We start from the raw sequence: 19,090 nt of genomic DNA on the forward strand, positions 1-19,090 counted from the left end.
AGAATCTGTGTTCTAGAATGTCCTCAGCTTTTTTGCGACTAAAGCGGCTTGGGGAAAGCATATTCGCTATGATTTCATTTCCCTGCCCCATTTCCGCCATCGAGAACTTGCAATTCTCCTGTAGAGAAATTACAGACATCTTTTCTCCACAATATAAAATCGTACCCACATTCCTCAAGTTCCAAGTTGAACTTATCTAGTGCATTCGGATCCCTAAGACATGGTACCAGCAGTTGTAATATAACTAGACCAATAGCAAAAATATCAAACTTTTCTGGCATATATTCTGACCATAATTTTTCTAAATTATCACTTTCGGGAGTATTGGCGCTAGACGGCAGCAGGTATTTATCGTCAGGTTTCGAATATCTAGGATCAGCCGGTCCAACTCCAGGTTTATAACTTATTGACTGACCCAAGCATAGGGCAGCACCGCCTAAATCTATGAACTTAACTCCGTTCCTTGTTAAGATAATATTTTCTGGTTTCACATCGCGGTGCACGATTCCTATGGCATGAATTTTAGATAAACAAACCAACAAATCCGTGCTAACCCGTCGATATAAATCAACTGGAGAAGAACTATTGTAAGAAGTGTAAGAGCGGCGAAGAAGATCCAAACTTTTAGTCTCGTCTAATTTTAGAGCATCTTGGAGAGTATTTTCTGCTTCATATGCCCACATTAACCATAAGCCTGTGGGAAGCGATCCATCGTAGAGATTTCCTGAGTTGCGCTCATCTATTTCACAACACCCGTGGAATCGTGCACAGGATCCTTTTGCATTTCTATGTATATATTCGTTTATTTCTAATTCAGAATCGAGAAGCTCATCTGCTTCCATGACACTTGATTTTGAAGTTTTCAAAACAACTTTTTGTCCTTTCCACTCTCCAAGAAAAACTTTACCGAAATTCCCTTCTCCAATCAAACCGTTCCGATATACTCTGATATTCTTTGGGTCTACACCAACAGTTCTTCTTATTACTCTTGGGCCACTATTTTTCTTTTCTTTCTTCTGTTCCCAATAGCTAGACACTTCATCCAGTTCTGGATTACTGACAGGTTTAGCTCTACTCAAGTTCAATATTATGACATTCTTGTCAGGAGATTCACTTATCCGTTCTAGAATATTATCAAAAAGTATGTTTGGACCGCAATCATACGCACAGTCATCAACTTCAATGCTTATCAGAATATCACCCTTATCTATCTTTTTAGTTTTCGAAGCATTTCCGCCTTCTATAACTTCTGCTACTAGCGCTCCTCTAGAATTCTCAATACTTTCAAGAATTATGCCTAACGGTCTACTCATCTCAACACTGAAGTTGTTGGCATCATATCTAAGAGCTGCGTAAATAAAATTTCCTTTGGACATTTTGTCGTGGGTAGCAAATTTCCTTTCACAATTTGCCCGCATCTTGAGGGAGCCTAATAAAGCACGAGTAAAAAGTGAACTCGCAAGCATTTTTATCAATCGGTAGTGAATTTTACTTTCTCAATCGCAATAGAATGCAAGCGAATGTGAATCCATTGACAGCCGGTAGTAACACTACACAAAAACACGACGTTACTTACACTGGGCACTATCGGCATTTGAGCCTTGGAAGAAACAAAATCAAAAACCCTAAATAAATTGCCTCATAGAAAAAGATAATTTTGGGACGGACAAGACAAGTTAAAAGAAGAGCATACTAGCGGGAAGAAAATATTTTGTTTGAAGAACTTCAGTGCAACCACGAGAGCAAAAAGCAGTATAAGCAGTCCAACACACCAGCAGACGTATATTCATATTTCTGTTTTTCAGCGAAATATACAAATATTCGTGGACACAGTTTTATTTAGCCCACGGTAAAAAAAATCCAAAAGAGAACACTGCTTCTTCTTTCGCGTCTTCTGATGGATTCAGGAAGAGAAGATGAGGGCATGGTGAAGTTGCGCTTCTGTCCTAACAGCAATGATTTACTGTATCCCAAGGAAGATCGAGAAAGGCAAAAGTTAGTTTATGTCTGTAGAAACTGCGACTATTTGATAGATGCCGACAGTGACTGTGTATATCGTAACTCAATCGCCCATACATCAGATGAAGTTACGACTGTAATTCAAGATGTTCGCACGGACCCGACTCTCCCGAGATCTAACGATGCTCGTTGTTCTAAATGTGGTCACAGAGAGGCAGTATTTTTCTCGTTAACAACAACAGATGGTATGTCCTTATTTTTTCAGTGTGTTTCGTGTGCATACAAGTGGAAGGATACAGGAAGTGCCGTTGAAGAAAGCTAAGGGTGAGTGAACTTCTTACAATCTTGTGAAGATCACTCCTTTTGTTACTACTGCGTATCGCGCATGGTTAGAATTCATATTATTTTTCTAGTAGGAAAGAGCCATTTTAGCACACAACTATCTAGCTTCAAATTGAACCACTGTGAAAATATTAAAGCAACTTAGAAGAACCTATTGGTTACACACGGAAGTCCACCTACCTTGCTTCGTTCTCTTTTTGAAAAGGATACGATACCCGCATTCTCTGCATATTACAATGTCGCCAGGGCGTAAAACAACTTCAGAACCGCAATCTGCACCAAAGTAAGTTTGAAAACTGAAAGAATTGAAAAAAAGATACCTCCACAGTTATATGCGATTCCAGGAATCCTATGGGTTGAATGATCTTCGTTCATTTCTTGCGCTTGCTCGTTCAGCAATTTTTTTCCGATTCACGCTGTTAGAATGTATCCCACTGTATGCGTGGGAGTGGAAGGAATCGTTCGGGTGGTCTCTGTGCAAAAAATTGCTGCAGCTGAAGACCTGAAGTAAAATCGAAGTCGAAAGTGAGTGTTCCTTGGTTGGGTGAACAATTCAGCTTCGATCAAGCTTGAAAGCAATTCAGATTTTCAGTATATATTCACTTTTAATTTCCATGCACAGCTCGTACCCTCTGATTTTTTATTTTGGCCGACAAATCTCACCGTTTTCAAGCAAGGGGGTCAAGAAAAGGAGAAGAACCCTAAACACACAAACACTTTAGATACCACATTTTATCTTCATATGTCATTAATCCAAATCGGAAAAGTCGACAAAGAACACCAGCCCGAAAATGTTAGTTCTAAGCTCAGGAAGTATCCAACTTGCACGCAAATCTGCGAATAATGTGCAGCGTAGCAAGCGCGTATCGGTAGAAGCCTCCCACCGTAACACTTCCCGCGGAGAGGAAGTTCAGAAAAGAAATTCCGCCTGCGTCTCCACGATTATGTCTGGTAAGTTCTTGTCGGAGTCAAATTCTCGTACAAACCATGCCTATTATGGCCGCGCCGAATTTCTAAAGTGGAATTCGGCGTGAGCTCAATTGTGGCCTGTTCGAACTTTGGACTTTTACTTGGATTCTCCTCACGATTTAAATCCAAAGCGCTCAATCTAACGACACTTTTACTGTAGGTTTGTCAATTGCTTGCTTACCATCCGAAGCCTCGGATGGATTGTCGTCGTTGTCTTCTCAGGTAATCTGTGAAGTTCATGGCTCACTATTTATAATTCTAAATTCCTCTATTTTACTACAGATATTGGAAATTTCTGACGCTGCTACACCATTTTTGTATGTTGGATTTCTTGCCTCTTCTCTTGCTTTCACCATTGGAACAGTAAGTCGCATTTTCTTCTCTAGTAGCTTCAATTTACGTTTTATGAACCACAGTACCTTGCATTGACGAAGATTAAGTTGATCTAGTCAAAATTGTTAGGAGATAGTTCTTTTAAATGAGTGCAAAAGCTACACTTTTGTTTTTTTATTCTTCCTTGTTTCCTATCAGATCTAGGATGAACTCGAAGCTTCAAACGCTGTTAAGTATCATAATCAACGCGCACACCCTTCAAAATTTCCATCGATATCTACTTTAACCTCAGTAGGAACTACTTCTCTTCCATTCGATTGCGTCGCGTGCTACTAGACAGAAGACTGGAGTGGAGATAAATGTAAGAAGTATGACTGGTGTGAAGATCAATGTACAACATGAAATAGCTTCTAAAGGAATTATTTTAAAACTTCGTAATTGAATATGAGACTTCTCTTCATAATTCTATCTACCCTCGTACATGCACTTGTTTTAAACATGTTCTTCTCAGTGAACTCAAGGCTCTGAAGTATACATCTGGATTCCTGAAGCAGAAACAGCCAAGTTTGTTGGATGGTCAATTATCGCATCAATCAAACCATAACTAACTGCATCTGCAGCAGACATAAAAAAATCACGGTCAGTATCCTCCATTACTTTCTCAAGAGGTTTATTTGTAAACTCTGCAAGATATCCGTTCAGCGTGGATTTGTGATGCATAATTTCATTCGCTTGAATTTCAATATCAGCAGCTTGTCCTTGTGCACCTCCTAAGGGTTGATGTATCATAATTCGGCTATTTGGAAGACTAAATCGTTTCCCCTTTTGACCCGATGCCAAAAGAAATGCGCCCATTGAAGCTGCAAGACCAACGCAAACTGTTGAAACATCAGGTCTAATATGTCTCATCGTGTCAAAAACAGCCATGCCTGCAGTCACTGACCCACCTGGAGAGTTAATATATAGCGTAATATCCTTTTTTGGATCGATGCTGTCTAACCACAACAACTGAGCAACTATTAAATTACAGCTATCATCGTCAACAGCTCCGCCCAAGCGTATAATTCGCTGAGTCATAAGTTGGCTGGCAACCCCTTGAAACCTTTCCATAACTTGAGCCGGTGGTCCTCTCCCTTGCTGCGCATAAGCACCACTCCCAGAACGTACTAGATTACGATAATTATATTCAGTTGGCGTGAAGCGAGGGAATGGCTTCAAAGTACACACACCTCTGTTGTTTTTTCTGAGGCTGCAGTTGTTTTGCTCCCCCGAGCAACTTATGAGTGGATTCAGGACTCTACGAGGCGACGCGATCGAAGCAACGCTCATGTTGGTTGATTCAAGAATGCTGTGAAATCAATTTTGGCCAAAAACTGATTTTTCCTCGTCAGAACCTGTTCAAGGAAGAAGAACACTGCCCCGTGGTTTCGCGCAGCCTACAGATTTTTGGGAGTTTGACGATCCCTTGTTTTTTTTCCTTCTTTTCTTTTAGAAGTTGTTTTACCCGCGGGTAGTCTGATCCATTGGGTGAAATTCCATTCCCCCTAAAAAGACAAAATCCGTTTCCCCTAATAGTGGCCCCCTGACAAAAAAAACGATTACTGAAAAAAAACGAAAGTACAAAACGAAAAGAGAAGTTCTACGCGTAGTGTCGTTCTTTCGAAGTGTGCAATATTACAATAGAAATAGCAAGGAAGCTAATCTTCAAATGCTACTATGCCAGAGTCTCATTAAGAGATTAGAGTCTGCGACTGAAATCAAGAGAAAGTCTTTCAGTACAAGTTCGATTCCCTCACTTTAAACTTTTATGTTATGATTTACTCTCGGGAATAAAAACCTGAAGCATAATTTCGTGCTGTTGATATGTATTGCTTTCAGCTCATTTTCCTGGCCCTGTGCTCTTTGATGATTGCTTCCTTTCAACTTGATGTTCGAAAAATTGGTGAGCTCGGTATCCTCTCCCGAGACTTTAGTCAAAAGCCTTTCTGGCAGTCTTCTGAAGAAATTCAAGATCGACTTAGCTCTGAAGGGCAGTTTCATATGAGTGATTCTGTAGTTGACACCTCTCTTGAGGAAGAAATTGAGACCTTAGAGGAGAAAAATAGCAAAAGACAAAGTTCTTCTTCTGGACCAATGAAGTTAAAGTTACAGCACAATGATAGTGAAATTATTGTAAGGCAGAAAGCTCTCCGCCGATGGCCACCTCCGCACTGCAAAGGATCATACCCTGCTTATCCTCCCAAAGTGAAGAATATTGAGTACGAAAAGAGCACCGAGAGTTCTCGCAGAAGACTTTTATCTGAAGCTCCAACAGAGTTGCTTTTGGATAAAAATCCCCCAGATGTGAAGTTTCAAGCAGAAATTTATAACTACATAAGAAATTTCATGGCATCTCCCACTCCTTGCTCTTACAGAAATTGTCCAGAAATCATTGATGACTCGGGAGAAGGAAAATTGCCCATATACCCGTGGCCTTGCATCTTCAGAACCCGCAACGAACAATGCTCCTTCAAGGAGGAAGGAAAATATAAGTTGCCACCAGCTTTGGAAAAAGATTCTCTAGGAAGTTGTGCATTCATCGGTACTGGTGATCAGCTTCTTCAGGCCAAGTTTGGTGACGAAATAGATGCTCATGATACTGTTATTCGTTATAATACTCCAATTAAAGGTTATGAGAAGAATGTTGGGACAAAAACTACTTTGATGTTTGTGAAAGGACACTACAAGACTTCTGCTAAGCCAAAACTCGGCTATTTTGACGCTAAGGTACCTCTTCCCAAAGGATCGAACGTGTATGCTATCGACACTGACGTTGGTATGCGACCAATGAGAACGTTAAGGAACGAACTTGTGAACATTTGGCTGAAAAGAAACAAAATTAAGGATGGCAAACCTGCGGCTGGACTCATGAGGACTCAGATGCTTATAAAATCCGGTTTATGTACCTCGGTGGATCTCTATGGATTTTCGACGAAGGGGAGCGTTCGAAGTGGGAAGTACTTTGATAAAAAAGCTATCGTAACAAAGGGTCATACGATTGATTGGGACGGCTGGATCTTGTCAGCTATGATGGACTTAGGTTACATTTGTGTGTATGGTTCCTAGAACCGTAGAATTAGATGAAGATCGTAGTAGAGAAAGTAGACCCGGTCCTGGAGATGAGGAAAAGATCTGGTTTACGGCTGGGTTGCAATATGTTGCAATATAATAAAAAGCATTATCTAAGGGTCACACCTAACTCTTCTACCATTTTGGTTCTCACGGAATCTTGCAGCTCATTCACCTCTTCATCAGTAAGAGAACGCTCCATGGATCGATATACTATTCTAAAACAATTTGATGTCTTCCCTGTTTTTGAATTGTGAAACTCATCGATAAGCTTAACTTCTTCTACAAGATTTCCAGCAACCCCACGGACTAGTTCGCACAAATTATTCTCAGTAAAATTTGTCACTTTTTCTGGCAACCAAAACGAAACGTCTTTCAAGCAAGGTGGATATTTAGAATAGCTTTTAAACTTTTTCATGCCAACACCGCCAGCTCGGAACATTTGAGCTTTGAACTGATTGCTAAATCGAGGATCATCTGACCAGAAAAGTCGAATATCTGGGATGTCAAAAAGAACCATTGCCAAACGCTCTAGACCAAGCCCAAATGCCCAAGCCTTTTTCCCTGCATTACCGGAGTCTTCTAATATAGACTGCTGCATGACACCACATCCGAGGACCTCTAACCACTCACCGTTGAAAAAGATTTCCAACTCGTAGGAAGGCTCTGTAAAAGGAAAGTATGCATCGACCCAGCGCATCTCTACTTCACCAAAAAGATGTTGCGCCAATCCTTCTAAAGTTTCTTTTAATTCTTTGCTGACAACTTCAACTTCGCTCAAATGGTCTGAATTAAGTTCTGCTGCATCAAAAACGCGCACTCCTTCCATTTGGTGAAAAACTGGAAAGTGTGTAGCATCAATGGTGTCACGGCGATAAACGTCCCCTGTGACTAGAAACTGTTTTTCTCCACCTTTCAGTTTTTCATGTTGATGCGCAGAAGTGTGACAACGTAACACGCTATCGGCATTGACATAGTATGTATCATTTACTGACCGGGAGATGTGATCTTTAGGTACTAACACAGAATCAAAGTTCTCGAAAGTTGATACTATCGGATGGATGTCATCGAATCTTTTGAACGAACTATTTCCAAACTTGGAGTCAAAATAGTCGCCAATTACATTTTTTAATATTCCAAGGGGATGATCAGGTCGTTGGTGCAAGTTTATTCCAAGTCTTTGATATATATAATCCGAGACATTATTGTGTGGGTCCCCTGTGATGACGTCTATAAAAAAGACAGGGATAGAAAAGATTAGTAAACTAAGAGAATATACTTCGTGTAGTAATCAGACGATTTACCTTCTCTTTTTATTGCCGAAAGTGCTTTAAAATGCGCGCGTCCAGAGTTCTTTCGAGTTGTTATATTTGAGCAAGTTTCCTTAAATACTCCGCGTCTTCCGGTACGAAGATAAGAAGGAGCTGAAATTCTGCCACCACTGGGTTCCCCGCAAAAAGATGTGCGACACAGAAACTTTTAGATTGAAGCAGAAAGAAAATAGAAATATCCTCACCCTCGCAAGCGACTACCCATCATAAATCTTAGATGTGTGTTCGTCGTATTCACGCTACATTTAAACATTTGATAGCTACTTTCTATGTATGAAGATACACCGATACCTTTGGGGCCTAAACCCAAGACGAAGTCTAGGGTGTCAAAAAAATTCAGCCCCCGAATAATTTTCCTTTTCCTTTTCTTTTTTTCAATTCCGCCGGCCGAATCACTTCAAAGTCGAAAACGTCAATTGGGCGGCGGCAATTTCGCACTTTTCTTGCTTTGTTGTACTGTCTCTTCTTTGCAGTTGTGACGGATTGACCAAAGATATAGGCAACTCACGTGATTAACGTACGTCTGCAAATTACACTGCCTCTCAACGGTAGTTATTCTGATACGGTTTTGTATTAGCTTAAAGCGTGATTCTTGCATTCTGTTAATTCTTCTCCCCTTTCGCGTCCCTACACTCCGATACATAATGACTGAATTCATGATAAAGCCATCTGATGAATCTCAAGTCTATGATGCATCAACATGGCCACTGCTACTGAAGAATTACGATCGCTTGATGGTAATTGAATTATTATCAAATCTATCATAATATTTAAGTATTATTTTTTTCTAGGTTCGCACAGGACACTATACCCCAATTCCCTGTGGTTATTCACCCTTGAAACGTCCTATTTCGGAATACATTCGCTATGGAGTTATTAATTTGGATAAACCAGCTAATCCTTCCTCGCACGAGGTTGTTGCTTGGCTAAAGCGTATTCTGAGAGTAGAAAAAACCGGTCACAGTGGGACATTGGATCCAAAAGTAACAGGTTCTCTCATAGTTTGCATCGATCGTGCAACACGTCTTGTGAAGGCACAGCAAGGTGCTGGAAAAGAATATGTTTGCATCTGCCGTTTGCATGCCTCTCCTAAAGATGGGAAGACCTCAGTAGAACGTGCAATTGAAACCTTGACTGGTGCGCTTTTTCAACGCCCTCCACTGATTTCTGCAGTGAAGCGCCAACTTCGAATTAGAACTATATACGCAAGTAAACTACTTGATTATGATGCAGAACGTAACCTTTGTGTTTTCTGGGTGTCATGCGAAGCTGGAACTTATATTCGGACTTTATGTGTTCATTTGGGTCTCATACTTGGCGTTGGTGGTCATATGCAGGAGCTCCGTAGGGTACGTTCAGGCGTATGCGATGAAAATGATAATTTGGTGACGATGCATGATGTTCTCGATGCACAGTGGTGCCGAGATAATCTACAGAAAGAAGATTATCTTCGACGCGTGGTTATGCCTCTTGAAGTCTTATTGACCAATTTTAAACGCCTTGTAGTTAAAGATTCGGCCGTGAACGCAATTTGCTATGGTGCAAAACTAATGATTCCAGGTCTACTGAGGTACGAGAGTGGAGTTGAAGTCGGAGAAGAGTGCATCTTGATAACAACAAAAGGCGAGGCTATTGCTACTGCAACAGCCCAAATGAATACTGCTATAATGGCTACATGTGATCATGGCTGTGTGGCAAAGGTTAAGCGTGTTGTAATGGAACGAGACACCTATCCACGGCGTTGGGGCCTTGGGCCAACAGCTGTTGCAAAAAAAAAGTCAGTTGCTGATGGGACCATGGACAAATTCGGTAACAAAAGTAAGGGTGTGCAAGATGATATGAAAAATTCTAATGAAGAAGCTCCAAATGAAGGTAAGAAAAAAAAGAAGAAAAAGGACGAAAAAGAAAAAAAGTGATGTTGGCCAAGCAGACTATATAATAGAGCCTGGTTCAAAATGAGCAGACACTGAAGCTTTGCCTCTAAAAACTAGCCTAACTTTGTCCAACTTATTTATAACACTATGCATCAGCTTAATACTCCTAGTATTAAATGATCATTTATGAGAAACAAATACAACTACCAGTATGCTAGGGAAATCTTTCGTGAGTGAACTTTAGTGGAAAAAAATAAAAATACCCCTGTCGTGTTGTCCGCCTTCCGTAAAACATACCATTCCAACCGCTTCAACTATTGCAAGTTTGCTGAATGTTAGAAGTATCACTTACGCTCAGAAAACCGCCATAGTTTCAATTCATGATCTATGTCATTCTTTAAAAAGAAAGAAACTATAGAATTCCTGTTTCTACTAATGTTGACTGCCACAGCTAAGTTAGATGATTCTTCATGAATTCTTTTCACCGGAATAGAACATAAAAGTTGTTGAGAATTCGAATCCCACAAATAAAGGTGTCCGTTTTCCGAACCACACACAATCAATTCAGCTTCCTTGATTTTCACGTAGGAACTAGGCAAGCAAAATTCTCTGTTCATATGGGATCTATATTTCTTCACACTTCTACCTGAATTTATATCAATCAACATAATAGAATCAGACAAAGTACCAAGCAATATGTATGATGGATTGGGTGTGCAACAAAGGAATGATATGGGTATTGCTTTATCTTCTGAAACTGAAAGAGACTTAAGGCAAGCTCCACTATGTTTATCCCAAAAGCGACAACTTCCGTCATAGCTTCCAGTTATGATTATGCTCCCATCCGCACTGAAACAAATACTAGAAATGGGGTCGGCGTGAGCTGGTATAATTAGCATACATTTCCCATTTTTAATATCCCATAAACGTAAAGTTTCATCCGAAGAACCACTTGCGAGCACGTTACTACTCGGTAAATTAAAAGCACAGCAAGTGACAGAACATTCATGACCTGCCAGTAAACGAATGCATTTGCCTGTCAAAGAGTCCCAAAGCATGAGAAAAGTATCATCTGATGCAGTAGCAATAATTTTATCGTCACTACTCCAGGTAAAGTCGCACAAGCCTCCGGAATGACCTACAAGAATTTGAGCCAATATACCTGTTTTCGTGGACCAGATTCGACAAGTTTTATCCCCAGATACACTTGCGACTCTTCACAAGGCGTATCGAACGCATGAAGTCAGTATTGTTTCGAACATATAGTTCATTTACTTACCTGGAGCCATCGTTGGAAAATTTTGCTGACGCTATCGTTTTTTCATGCCCTCTACAGGCGAAGTCGAACTCAACACTCCGTGAAGGAGCAGATTTTGACAACAACATCATTCTATAGAAAATTTGATCTGAAATCTTCTTGTAACATATCTATCGAGACTGCAGGGAGTGGGTTCTAATATTTGAGATACCATATGGTCAATGACGAATTGTTGCCGGCTGCGGGAGAAAAAGAGTGCACGCAGATAAAAATCTTCCATTTTTTTGGTTTGAAACCGCTTTTTTTTCCAAAGGGACCCACCCCCCTTTTCATTTTAAGATGCATTTTGACATTTTTGTTTCGCACGTGACGTGTGAAACCAAGGAGTCCTTTCACAATTTCAAACTAGGTTTTGATTCATCACCGATTTAAGTTCGATTGAAATTCATCTTCGCGCTCAGATAAAAAACAATCGCATACTTGAGGGATTTAGATGATTTGAATGAGACATATTGGGTTCTGATGCGAAAAGCTTTGTGCTTGAAAGATTTGCAGAATCTTGGCATCTCTGATGAAGTTGGGCATTTTGAATTGGAATCTCATCAGACATATCTCAGACATTCGCGAAATAGTTCTAGATATGGGCGGAGTAAAAAGAAATCAATGTCAGTGATACGACGAACCGACTTCATCAGAAAATATAGCCCAGAAATTGCAAAAAAATAAAGTTTTAACTCTGTGCACCATCCGGGAGTCGAACCCGGGTCTCGAGCTTGGAAGGCTCATATCCTAACCGTTGGACTAATGGAGCGTGCTCACAATTCGTTTCAAATAACGTAAAAATACACAAACGTTTTTCTCCTACTCAAACACGAGTGTTTTATTCGTGCTTTTTTGTAAACTCCAATGTCCTGAAGGGCTGAAGGGCTTAAACATATTGAACTTGAATTCAAATTTGCACTCTCGTCATTGAACGTTTTCGTCGTTCCCCGTTAACGTTTTCTGTCGTTCCCCGTTACGTTTTCTGTCTGTCGTGCCCAGAAAACCCGTTCCGCATTATTACAAACCCTAAATATTCGAACGCAATCATTTAGACATTTTTTGCACGAAGCCTTTATTATCCTGTTCGTCTGTGTACCCGACCCAGCACGTTTGGAACCTTTACTCCAAGATTTATTTTCCCGCACTGACTTCGACTTCACTGGACGTTTTTGCGCACATCTTCCCAAGATTCATTCCTCACTAATAAATAAAGAAAGTATTGTCGCATTCTTACACCAGCTATGGAAACTGAAATGCAGTTTCGGGAGTTACAGGTATGTTGAAGTTTAACTATGACTTTCGTGTTTAACGGCTCATTTCTCAGACATATGCGAGACAAATCGTGGCGAAATTAGAAGACTACAGAGAAAGAGATAAGATAAGGGATGCCGAACTTGCATTAATGAAAGAAAAGCTCTCAATAGTGATATCTTCTTTTGAAGCAGAGAAAGCAAAGATTATTGCGGAATATACTCTTAAATTTCACGAGAACAAAACGAAACTTGCTGAACATGAATATGCCTTGGCATCTTTAAAGACCTCGTATGACGAATCTCAGCGAGCTAGACTGTATAATGAAGACAGAAAAAATGAAATACAGGATGATTTAATGGTGACCATGAGAGAGAATGATATTTTAAAGGCTAATAACGAAGAGTTGCAGGAGACTGTAGTAGAACTCTACGAGGATACAAAATTTTTGAGGAAAACTCTTCAAAATGCGTATAATACCATGGAAATGGCATATCATAGCCGTGCGAGAGGCTATTCTAATGTGTCAGGCAAACAAAACTCAACCTTCAATAAGAATCTCAACGCAGAGGATAGAGCCACCTCTCGAGAAATATTGGAGGCGTTACGGAAAGAAATAGTCCAGAAGAATGGAGAGGTTGATGAATTAACTCAGTTACTTGGGGAAAAACAGGGCGAGATAGTTGTGTTGAAGGCAGAGAATGTGAGCTTGAGCAGAGGTGAAAACACTGAAGTTCTCGCAAAAGTGAAACCGACCAAAATTGGAAATAGTCTTACATCCTCGAGAATTTGCAAAAGAGACTCCAGCCAAAACGATATGATTTTGAAGGCTAAGACACCCGGATCGATGAGAAGGAAAGTATCTGATACCGAAATTTTCACACAGAAGTCTTCAAGTCAAAAAATGAATGCAGAGCCAGGAGGAAAGGATTTGAGGAAAGGCAAGCAAGTAGAAACTTTAGTACAGCGAGAAGTGAATAAGTCAAAGAAGAGACGGAGACTTCTGAACCAATCAACCATAGAAGACGTACAGCGAGTGTAGTATACATTTAATTCAGTATTAGCTGTATGATATATTTCATTGAGTAAGAAAGTACTTCTATTATAATATTGGAAAAAGTTATCAGTGCTCTATGAAAAGGAGCAAAGAAAAAAAATGTGTTCATGAAGAATTTAAAGCTCGTCATGGTCGTCAACATCCCCAGACTCTGAGTCCTCCTCATTCTGCTGATACGCTTGAGAAACAATTGGGTTGCAGATCCCCTCAATTTCTTTAAGTTTTTCTTCGTATTCTTCCGTGTCTGCTTCTTGATTCTCATCTAACCACTCAAGAACTTCCTTCACAGCGTCTTGAATGGTAGACTTGTCCGACTCTTCAAGCTTATCGCCCAATTTATCGCTGTCTGAGACAGTATTTTTCATGTTGTAGGCGTAAGTCTCCAAACTATTCCTCGAATCGATTCGCTCTTTAATTTTTTTGTCCTCCTCTGCAAATTCTTCAGCTTCTTCGACCATACGTTCAATTTCTTCTTGAGAAAGTCTCCCTTTATCGTTTGTTATAGTAATTTTCTCTGATTTACCAGTTCCTTTATCTTCCGCACCGACATTAAGAATCCCATTCGCATCAATTTCAAACGTAACCTCGATTTGTGGAACACCCCTGGGTGCAGGGGGAATTGACGTGAGTTCAAATTTACCAAGTAAATGATTATCCTTGGTCATGGCTCTTTCACCCTCAAAAACCTGTATCATCACAGTTTGCTGATTATCTTGATATGTTGTAAAAGTTTGAGATTTTTTTGTCGGTATGACAGTATTACGTGGGATCAACTTCGTCATAACGCCACCAACTGTTTCAATACCTTGTGTCAGAGGTGCTACATCAAGGAGAAGTATGTCCTTCGTTTCATCACCCCCTTCGCCAGATAAAATCCCGCCTTGGACTGCAGCACCATATGCAACAGCTTCATCTGGGTTCACTCCCTTGCTCGGTTCCTTGCCATCAAAGTACTCTTTCAACAGTTCCTGAACTTTGGGGATTCTTGTCGAGCCACCAACTAAAACAATTTCATCGATTTGACTTTTCTTCATACCAGCATCCTCCATTGCCTTCTTGACAGGCCCCATCGTTTTGAGGAAGAGGTCATTATTTAACTCTTCAAACCTGGCTCTGGTGAGAGGCTCAGAAAAATCAATACCGTCATAGAGAGATTCTATCTCAACTCTGACTTGGTGTTGGTTGGACAGGGAGCGCTTCGCGCGCTCAGCCTCGCGGCGAAGCTTCTGTACAGCTTTCTTGTCATTCGAAACGTCTTTACTATGCTTTCTCTTTATGAGCTTAATAAAATATTCCATGATTCTTTGGTCAAAATCTTCACCTGCATAGGTTTACGAATTAGATGGATGTCATGATTTTACATAGTATTGAACTTACCCCCGAGGTGCGTATCTCCATTTGTTGAAATAACTTCAAATACACCGTTATCAATAGTTAAAATGGAAACATCGAATGTGCCTCCACCAAGGTCAAAAACAAGAATATTCTTCTCGCCTTTCTTGTCAAGACCATAGGCGATGGCCGCCGCAGTAGGTTCATTGATAATTCTTGCAACGTTGAGTCCCGCGATTGTCCCCGCATCTTTTGTTGCTTGACGCTGTGCATCATTGAAATATGCTAAGAAAGAAAAGTAAGCTCAGTCTATATCGAGAACGAAAAAAGAAAATACCAGGTACGGTTACAACAGCATTTTTAATTTGCTTCCCGAGGTATCCCTCTGCCGTTTCTTTCATTTTAACAAGAACCATGGCTGAAATTTCTTCAGCTTGAAAGACCTTCTTCCCCTCCTTCAAGTCAACTTCGATGCAAGGTTTGCTCTCTTTGTTGACAACTTTGAAAGGGAACATTTTCAGATCGCGCTGAACATCTTTGTCAGAATATCTGGTCAAGTTAAAAGAAAAAGAATGAGTCAGCAAAAAGGAAAGAGATGTTTGAGTAGACTCTTACTTTCTCCCAATCAATCTTTTAGCGTCAAAAACGGTTCGTGTTGGATTGGAGGTGGCTTGATTTTTTGCAGCATCTCCGATCAGACGCTCAGTATCCGTAAATGCAACGTAAGATGGAGTAATCCTATTGCCTTGGTCATTTGCAATTATTTCAACTTTCCCGTTAACGTATGCTCCGACGCAAGAGTACGTGGTACCCAGATCGATTCCGATCACGGTACCGAGCTTTTCACCGGAGTCGTCGGCGAACGCTGATAATAAAAGCAGCACAAAAGAGACTGGAAACAAAATAAAAGTCAGCATTACTAAGAAGAATTGAATTGCCATAAACTATACCGAGTGTGAACTGAGTGAAACGCAACATTGTGAGTAAACGTGAGTGTTAAAGTGGCGAGTTGGGAGAAACTCCGACCAAAAAAATTTTCTTTTCAAGAGCGATAGAGCGTCGAATGAGCGAGTGAAACAATGACAGCCTGGGAACCAATCACTTTTCCGTAAAACAAAATTTAGGGTTTAGCGCACGTATCGATTTTTTTTACAAAATCTTTTTTGAAGCTTTCCCACGAGCCAGGCTAGACCAAAAGTGCCTTTGCGCTTCTGAAAAGGTGGAATAACGCCATATTCTTCTCGCAGGTTCTGTTGTATTAAGATAATCCCTGAGCGTAACCGGTGCTGAAAATATGCTTGCATCTGCTGGATTCAATACCGCTATTTCGAGTGCGAGGGTAATTCGCGCATTTCTTTTTTCTCCACTGTTCTTATGTGATTATTTTCGTATAGTTCAACCTTGCGCACTCGCGTCAATCGCGTACAAACGCTAGTTACAGGTAGGGCACTAGGAATATGTTTGCGAAATGCTAAAAATAATTCGAATGGTGTTCACAATTCCTCCCCCTTTCCTTTTGATAGAAGTCGCCCTTATGTTCAACCGTGTTTTTCTAAACTCTTTCTCGCAGAAACACTAGCAGGAAGTATAAACCAATTCAAGCAAGTGCTGATAAAGCCCAAGTTATAAAGCCCATTAATGGCGACCCATTCATCGGAATGCTGGAGACACCGGTTACGTCTGCTCCTATCGTATCCAACTTTTTATCGAATCTTCCAGCATACAGAACTGGGGTATCGCCATTATTAAGAGGAGTTGAAGTTGGCCTTGCGCACGGTTTCTTTGTAGCTGGACCTTTCATTAAACTTGGACCACTTCGAGCATCTGATGCCGCCGAAGTAGCTGGTTGCCTATCTGGTGCTGGTCTCATTCTTATTCTTACAGCGTGCTTAAGCATCTATGGTGCCACAGCTTTTCAACGTGATGATGTTGTCGGCGTGAAAACTTTGAGTGGACGAGCTATCAATCGTGATCCGTTGCAAACTTCTGACGGTTGGGCTTCCTTCACCTCAGGATGGCTTGTGGGGGGATTATCTGGCGTCGCATGGTGTTATATCCTGACCCAAGTGCTTCCGTATTACTCTTGATTTCAGTACTGAACCTTAGAAATGAGGTACTAGTTGTAAATATGTCCACCACTAGTATCATCATTCCTTTCAAACTACAAATATGTATATTCTTACATACCAATAATTTCCTATTTTCCCGGCAATGATAATATTGAGCTCTCGAAAGATCCTTTGATTTGAGTCTTTGGAAATCAATCGGAGCAGTGATATTGAGCATTTTCAAGCATTTTTCACAGAATAGCCACGTGCTCCTTGAAGTTCCTAAAACCAAGTAAGCGGGACAAAAAAAAGCAGGACAAAAGCGGGAAGAGCGAATAAATGCCGAGAGAGAACATGGTATGAACAAAAAAATGTTGGCATTTGGCGCCACCGCGGATCGAACGCGGGACCTTTAGATCTTCAGTCTAACGCTCTCCCAACTGAGCTATGGCACCGCTTTACAACTAGTGTTCTAGTTCGCATTCGGGTCGTAAGGCATATTTACAAACTAAATACATCTTTTATTCTATAATTTAGGGTATTTTTTTGGTATCAGCTAACAAGCATTTCGCAAAAGATACGAGTATGCATTCATTAAACTTTTCGTCAATCGTTATCTCAAAAGTACTTATTTACCCGTTTTGATAATTTAAAGAACACATAAACACACAAACTGGAAAGTAGCAGTGCACATTCGTGCATACTACATGAGTGAAGCGGAAATACGTAAGTATATCATATTGAAGTTCCAAGAAGGGAACCGATCCTCACTTTCATACTTAATTTTTCGGTAATTGTTGTTCTCAGCTGAGCTCGAATAGTAAGCTTTGAACGGTCTTAAAAGTATATTCCTTCAGCATGACAAAAATTAAAGAAGCCCCTGTTTTTTATCCTACACGAAAGGATATGTTAGGCTCCTTCGAAAAGTACATAGGGAAAATAGAGTCCGAACTTGCACAGCACGGGATTGCAAGAATAGTTCCACCACGAAGTTGGCAACCACGGCAAAGTGGATACAAAAGCCTGCAATTTGTTTCGGAACAACCGATTAAACAGCATGTAGTAGGAAGCAAGGGCTTTTTTCGAACAGTTCTTGTAGAATGCAAGCCGACGTCGATTCAGAAAGAGTTTAAAGTTAGAGCAGGAGCAGCTGAAAATCAACCATCACAAGCAGCATTGAAAGATAACTCACTTTTAGAACGCGAGTTTTGGAAAAATATAACAACTTCTCCTCCTGTGTATTGCGCCGATATACCTGGAACACTGTTTGATAGAAATATAAAGGGATGGCAAATGTCAGATTTAAATACTATCTTAACACGTACTTTGAGGAAGAATGGTTCAAATATACCAGGTGTAAGTTCTGCATACCTATATTTTGGAATGTGGCGTTCTTTATTTGCGTGGCACACGGAAGATGCTGACCTTTACAGCTTGAACTATCTTCATTTTGGGGCACCAAAGTTTTGGTATTCAATTGCTCCATGTCATAGGGAACGTTTTGAAACATTATTACGTGGGAGATTCCCTGAACTATCTAGCTCATGCCCAGAATTTTTACGGCATAAGGAGTTTCTTGTGTCTCCTACGATTCTCCATCAGAATGGCATACCATTCTATCGATCCATGCAGTATCCGGGCGAATTTATCGTTACTTATCCGGGAAGCTATCATAGTGGATTTAATTGTGGATTTAATTGCGCAGAAAGTACGAATTTTGCTACTCGCGCATGGATACCTATCGGTAGAAGGGCAAATATTTGCAAATGTGTCAGTGATTCAGTTCGCATTGATATGTCTTTATTTAAGTTTGAGGACAGAAAAATCCCACAACAATCAGAAGAGCGTAAAACACGGTCTGGGAACCTGAATTATACTACGAAAAAAAAAAAACGAAAGAGTATCTCTTCGAATCATTCAACGAAACAATGTGTATCTACCATTAAGCTAAAGAAATCGATACTGAAAGGAGCTCTAAAAAGAGTGGCTTGCTCCAGGAAAAGACTCAGATACTCAAAATTGCTTGCGTTATTGGAGCAGGATCTAAGCCTTACTCCAGGATCTCTTAAGAATATGAAAGATGAGTTGATTGTTATAAAAGATTTATATCGCTGCTGATGTCCGGGGGAACCAAATAAATTTCTGTCTAGTTGCATGACTTGTGTTTATTATATTTGTTAATTAGA

General features: G+C 40.4%; 13 protein-coding genes and 2 non-coding genes across 15 annotated transcripts; 6 read left to right on the forward strand and 9 right to left on the reverse strand.

Moving 5' to 3' along the window:
• Positions 1 to 74: 74 nt before the first annotated feature.
• Positions 75 to 1,376, reverse strand: Bathy14g02480 (predicted protein; the record flags this gene model as incomplete). Its single annotated transcript, XM_007509244.1, has 1 exon — positions 75 to 1,376. One exon carries the CDS (start codon positions 1,374 to 1,376, stop codon positions 75 to 77), a length of 1,302 nt encoding a protein of 433 aa, XP_007509306.1.
• A 521-nt stretch (positions 1,377 to 1,897) lies between these two features.
• On the forward strand, positions 1,898 to 2,281 carry Bathy14g02490 (predicted protein; the record flags this gene model as incomplete). The annotated part of the gene is made up of 1 exon (XM_007509191.1): positions 1,898 to 2,281. The coding sequence occupies one exon, from the start codon at positions 1,898 to 1,900 to the stop codon at positions 2,279 to 2,281; it is 384 nt and encodes a 127-aa protein (XP_007509253.1).
• Positions 2,282 to 2,452: 171 nt separating this feature from the next.
• On the reverse strand, positions 2,453 to 2,676 carry Bathy14g02500 (predicted protein; the record flags this gene model as incomplete). The annotated part of the gene is made up of 2 exons (XM_007509115.1): positions 2,453 to 2,574; positions 2,622 to 2,676. The coding sequence occupies 2 exons, from the start codon at positions 2,674 to 2,676 to the stop codon at positions 2,453 to 2,455; spliced, it is 177 nt and encodes a 58-aa protein (XP_007509177.1).
• Positions 2,677 to 4,119: 1,443 nt separating this feature from the next.
• On the reverse strand, positions 4,120 to 4,932 carry Bathy14g02510 (ATP-dependent Clp protease proteolytic subunit; the record flags this gene model as incomplete). The annotated part of the gene is made up of 1 exon (XM_007509118.1): positions 4,120 to 4,932. One exon carries the CDS (start codon positions 4,930 to 4,932, stop codon positions 4,120 to 4,122), a length of 813 nt encoding a protein of 270 aa, XP_007509180.1.
• A 534-nt stretch (positions 4,933 to 5,466) lies between these two features.
• Bathy14g02520 (beta-galactoside alpha 2,6-sialyltransferase ST6Gal II) lies at positions 5,467 to 6,708 on the forward strand (the record flags this gene model as incomplete). Its single annotated transcript, XM_007509071.1, has 1 exon — positions 5,467 to 6,708. The coding sequence occupies one exon, from the start codon at positions 5,467 to 5,469 to the stop codon at positions 6,706 to 6,708; it is 1,242 nt and encodes a 413-aa protein (XP_007509133.1).
• Positions 6,709 to 6,820: 112 nt separating this feature from the next.
• On the reverse strand, positions 6,821 to 8,247 carry Bathy14g02530 (predicted protein; the record flags this gene model as incomplete). Its single annotated transcript, XM_007509203.1, has 3 exons — positions 6,821 to 7,941; positions 8,016 to 8,152; positions 8,228 to 8,247. 3 exons carry the CDS (start codon positions 8,245 to 8,247, stop codon positions 6,821 to 6,823), a joined length of 1,278 nt encoding a protein of 425 aa, XP_007509265.1.
• A 439-nt stretch (positions 8,248 to 8,686) lies between these two features.
• Positions 8,687 to 9,958, forward strand: Bathy14g02540 (predicted protein; the record flags this gene model as incomplete). The annotated part of the gene is made up of 2 exons (XM_007509047.1): positions 8,687 to 8,779; positions 8,834 to 9,958. The coding sequence occupies 2 exons, from the start codon at positions 8,687 to 8,689 to the stop codon at positions 9,956 to 9,958; spliced, it is 1,218 nt and encodes a 405-aa protein (XP_007509109.1).
• A 302-nt stretch (positions 9,959 to 10,260) lies between these two features.
• Bathy14g02550 (predicted protein) lies at positions 10,261 to 11,305 on the reverse strand (the record flags this gene model as incomplete). Its single annotated transcript, XM_007509142.1, has 2 exons — positions 10,261 to 11,131; positions 11,196 to 11,305. The coding sequence occupies 2 exons, from the start codon at positions 11,303 to 11,305 to the stop codon at positions 10,261 to 10,263; spliced, it is 981 nt and encodes a 326-aa protein (XP_007509204.1).
• A 608-nt stretch (positions 11,306 to 11,913) lies between these two features.
• Positions 11,914 to 11,985, reverse strand: tRNA_Gly_TCC. The gene has a single exon. It is a non-coding gene; the product is annotated as a tRNA-Gly (tRNA).
• A 484-nt stretch (positions 11,986 to 12,469) lies between these two features.
• Bathy14g02560 (unknown protein) lies at positions 12,470 to 13,509 on the forward strand (the record flags this gene model as incomplete). The annotated part of the gene is made up of 2 exons (XM_007509303.1): positions 12,470 to 12,490; positions 12,541 to 13,509. 2 exons carry the CDS (start codon positions 12,470 to 12,472, stop codon positions 13,507 to 13,509), a joined length of 990 nt encoding a protein of 329 aa, XP_007509365.1.
• Positions 13,510 to 13,640: 131 nt separating this feature from the next.
• Positions 13,641 to 14,822, reverse strand: Bathy14g02570 (Luminal binding heat shock protein 70; the record flags this gene model as incomplete). Its single annotated transcript, XM_007508959.1, has 1 exon — positions 13,641 to 14,822. The coding sequence occupies one exon, from the start codon at positions 14,820 to 14,822 to the stop codon at positions 13,641 to 13,643; it is 1,182 nt and encodes a 393-aa protein (XP_007509021.1).
• Positions 14,823 to 14,881: 59 nt separating this feature from the next.
• Bathy14g02580 (heat shock protein 70) lies at positions 14,882 to 15,773 on the reverse strand (the record flags this gene model as incomplete). The annotated part of the gene is made up of 3 exons (XM_007509170.1): positions 14,882 to 15,159; positions 15,194 to 15,405; positions 15,472 to 15,773. 3 exons carry the CDS (start codon positions 15,771 to 15,773, stop codon positions 14,882 to 14,884), a joined length of 792 nt encoding a protein of 263 aa, XP_007509232.1.
• Positions 15,774 to 16,514: 741 nt separating this feature from the next.
• Positions 16,515 to 16,943, forward strand: Bathy14g02590 (photosystem I reaction center subunit XI; the record flags this gene model as incomplete). Its single annotated transcript, XM_007509167.1, has 1 exon — positions 16,515 to 16,943. The coding sequence occupies one exon, from the start codon at positions 16,515 to 16,517 to the stop codon at positions 16,941 to 16,943; it is 429 nt and encodes a 142-aa protein (XP_007509229.1).
• A 343-nt stretch (positions 16,944 to 17,286) lies between these two features.
• tRNA_Phe_GAA lies at positions 17,287 to 17,359 on the reverse strand. Its single transcript has one exon. It is a non-coding gene; the product is annotated as a tRNA-Phe (tRNA).
• Positions 17,360 to 17,762: 403 nt separating this feature from the next.
• On the forward strand, positions 17,763 to 19,022 carry Bathy14g02600 (unnamed protein product; the record flags this gene model as incomplete). The annotated part of the gene is made up of 1 exon (XM_007509206.1): positions 17,763 to 19,022. One exon carries the CDS (start codon positions 17,763 to 17,765, stop codon positions 19,020 to 19,022), a length of 1,260 nt encoding a protein of 419 aa, XP_007509268.1.
• Positions 19,023 to 19,090: the final 68 nt, after the last annotated feature.

Source organism: Bathycoccus prasinos, assembly GCF_002220235.1.
Source record: "Bathycoccus prasinos genomic : Chromosome_14".
In the NCBI taxonomy this organism is placed as follows: Eukaryota; Viridiplantae; Chlorophyta; class Mamiellophyceae; order Mamiellales; family Bathycoccaceae; genus Bathycoccus; species Bathycoccus prasinos.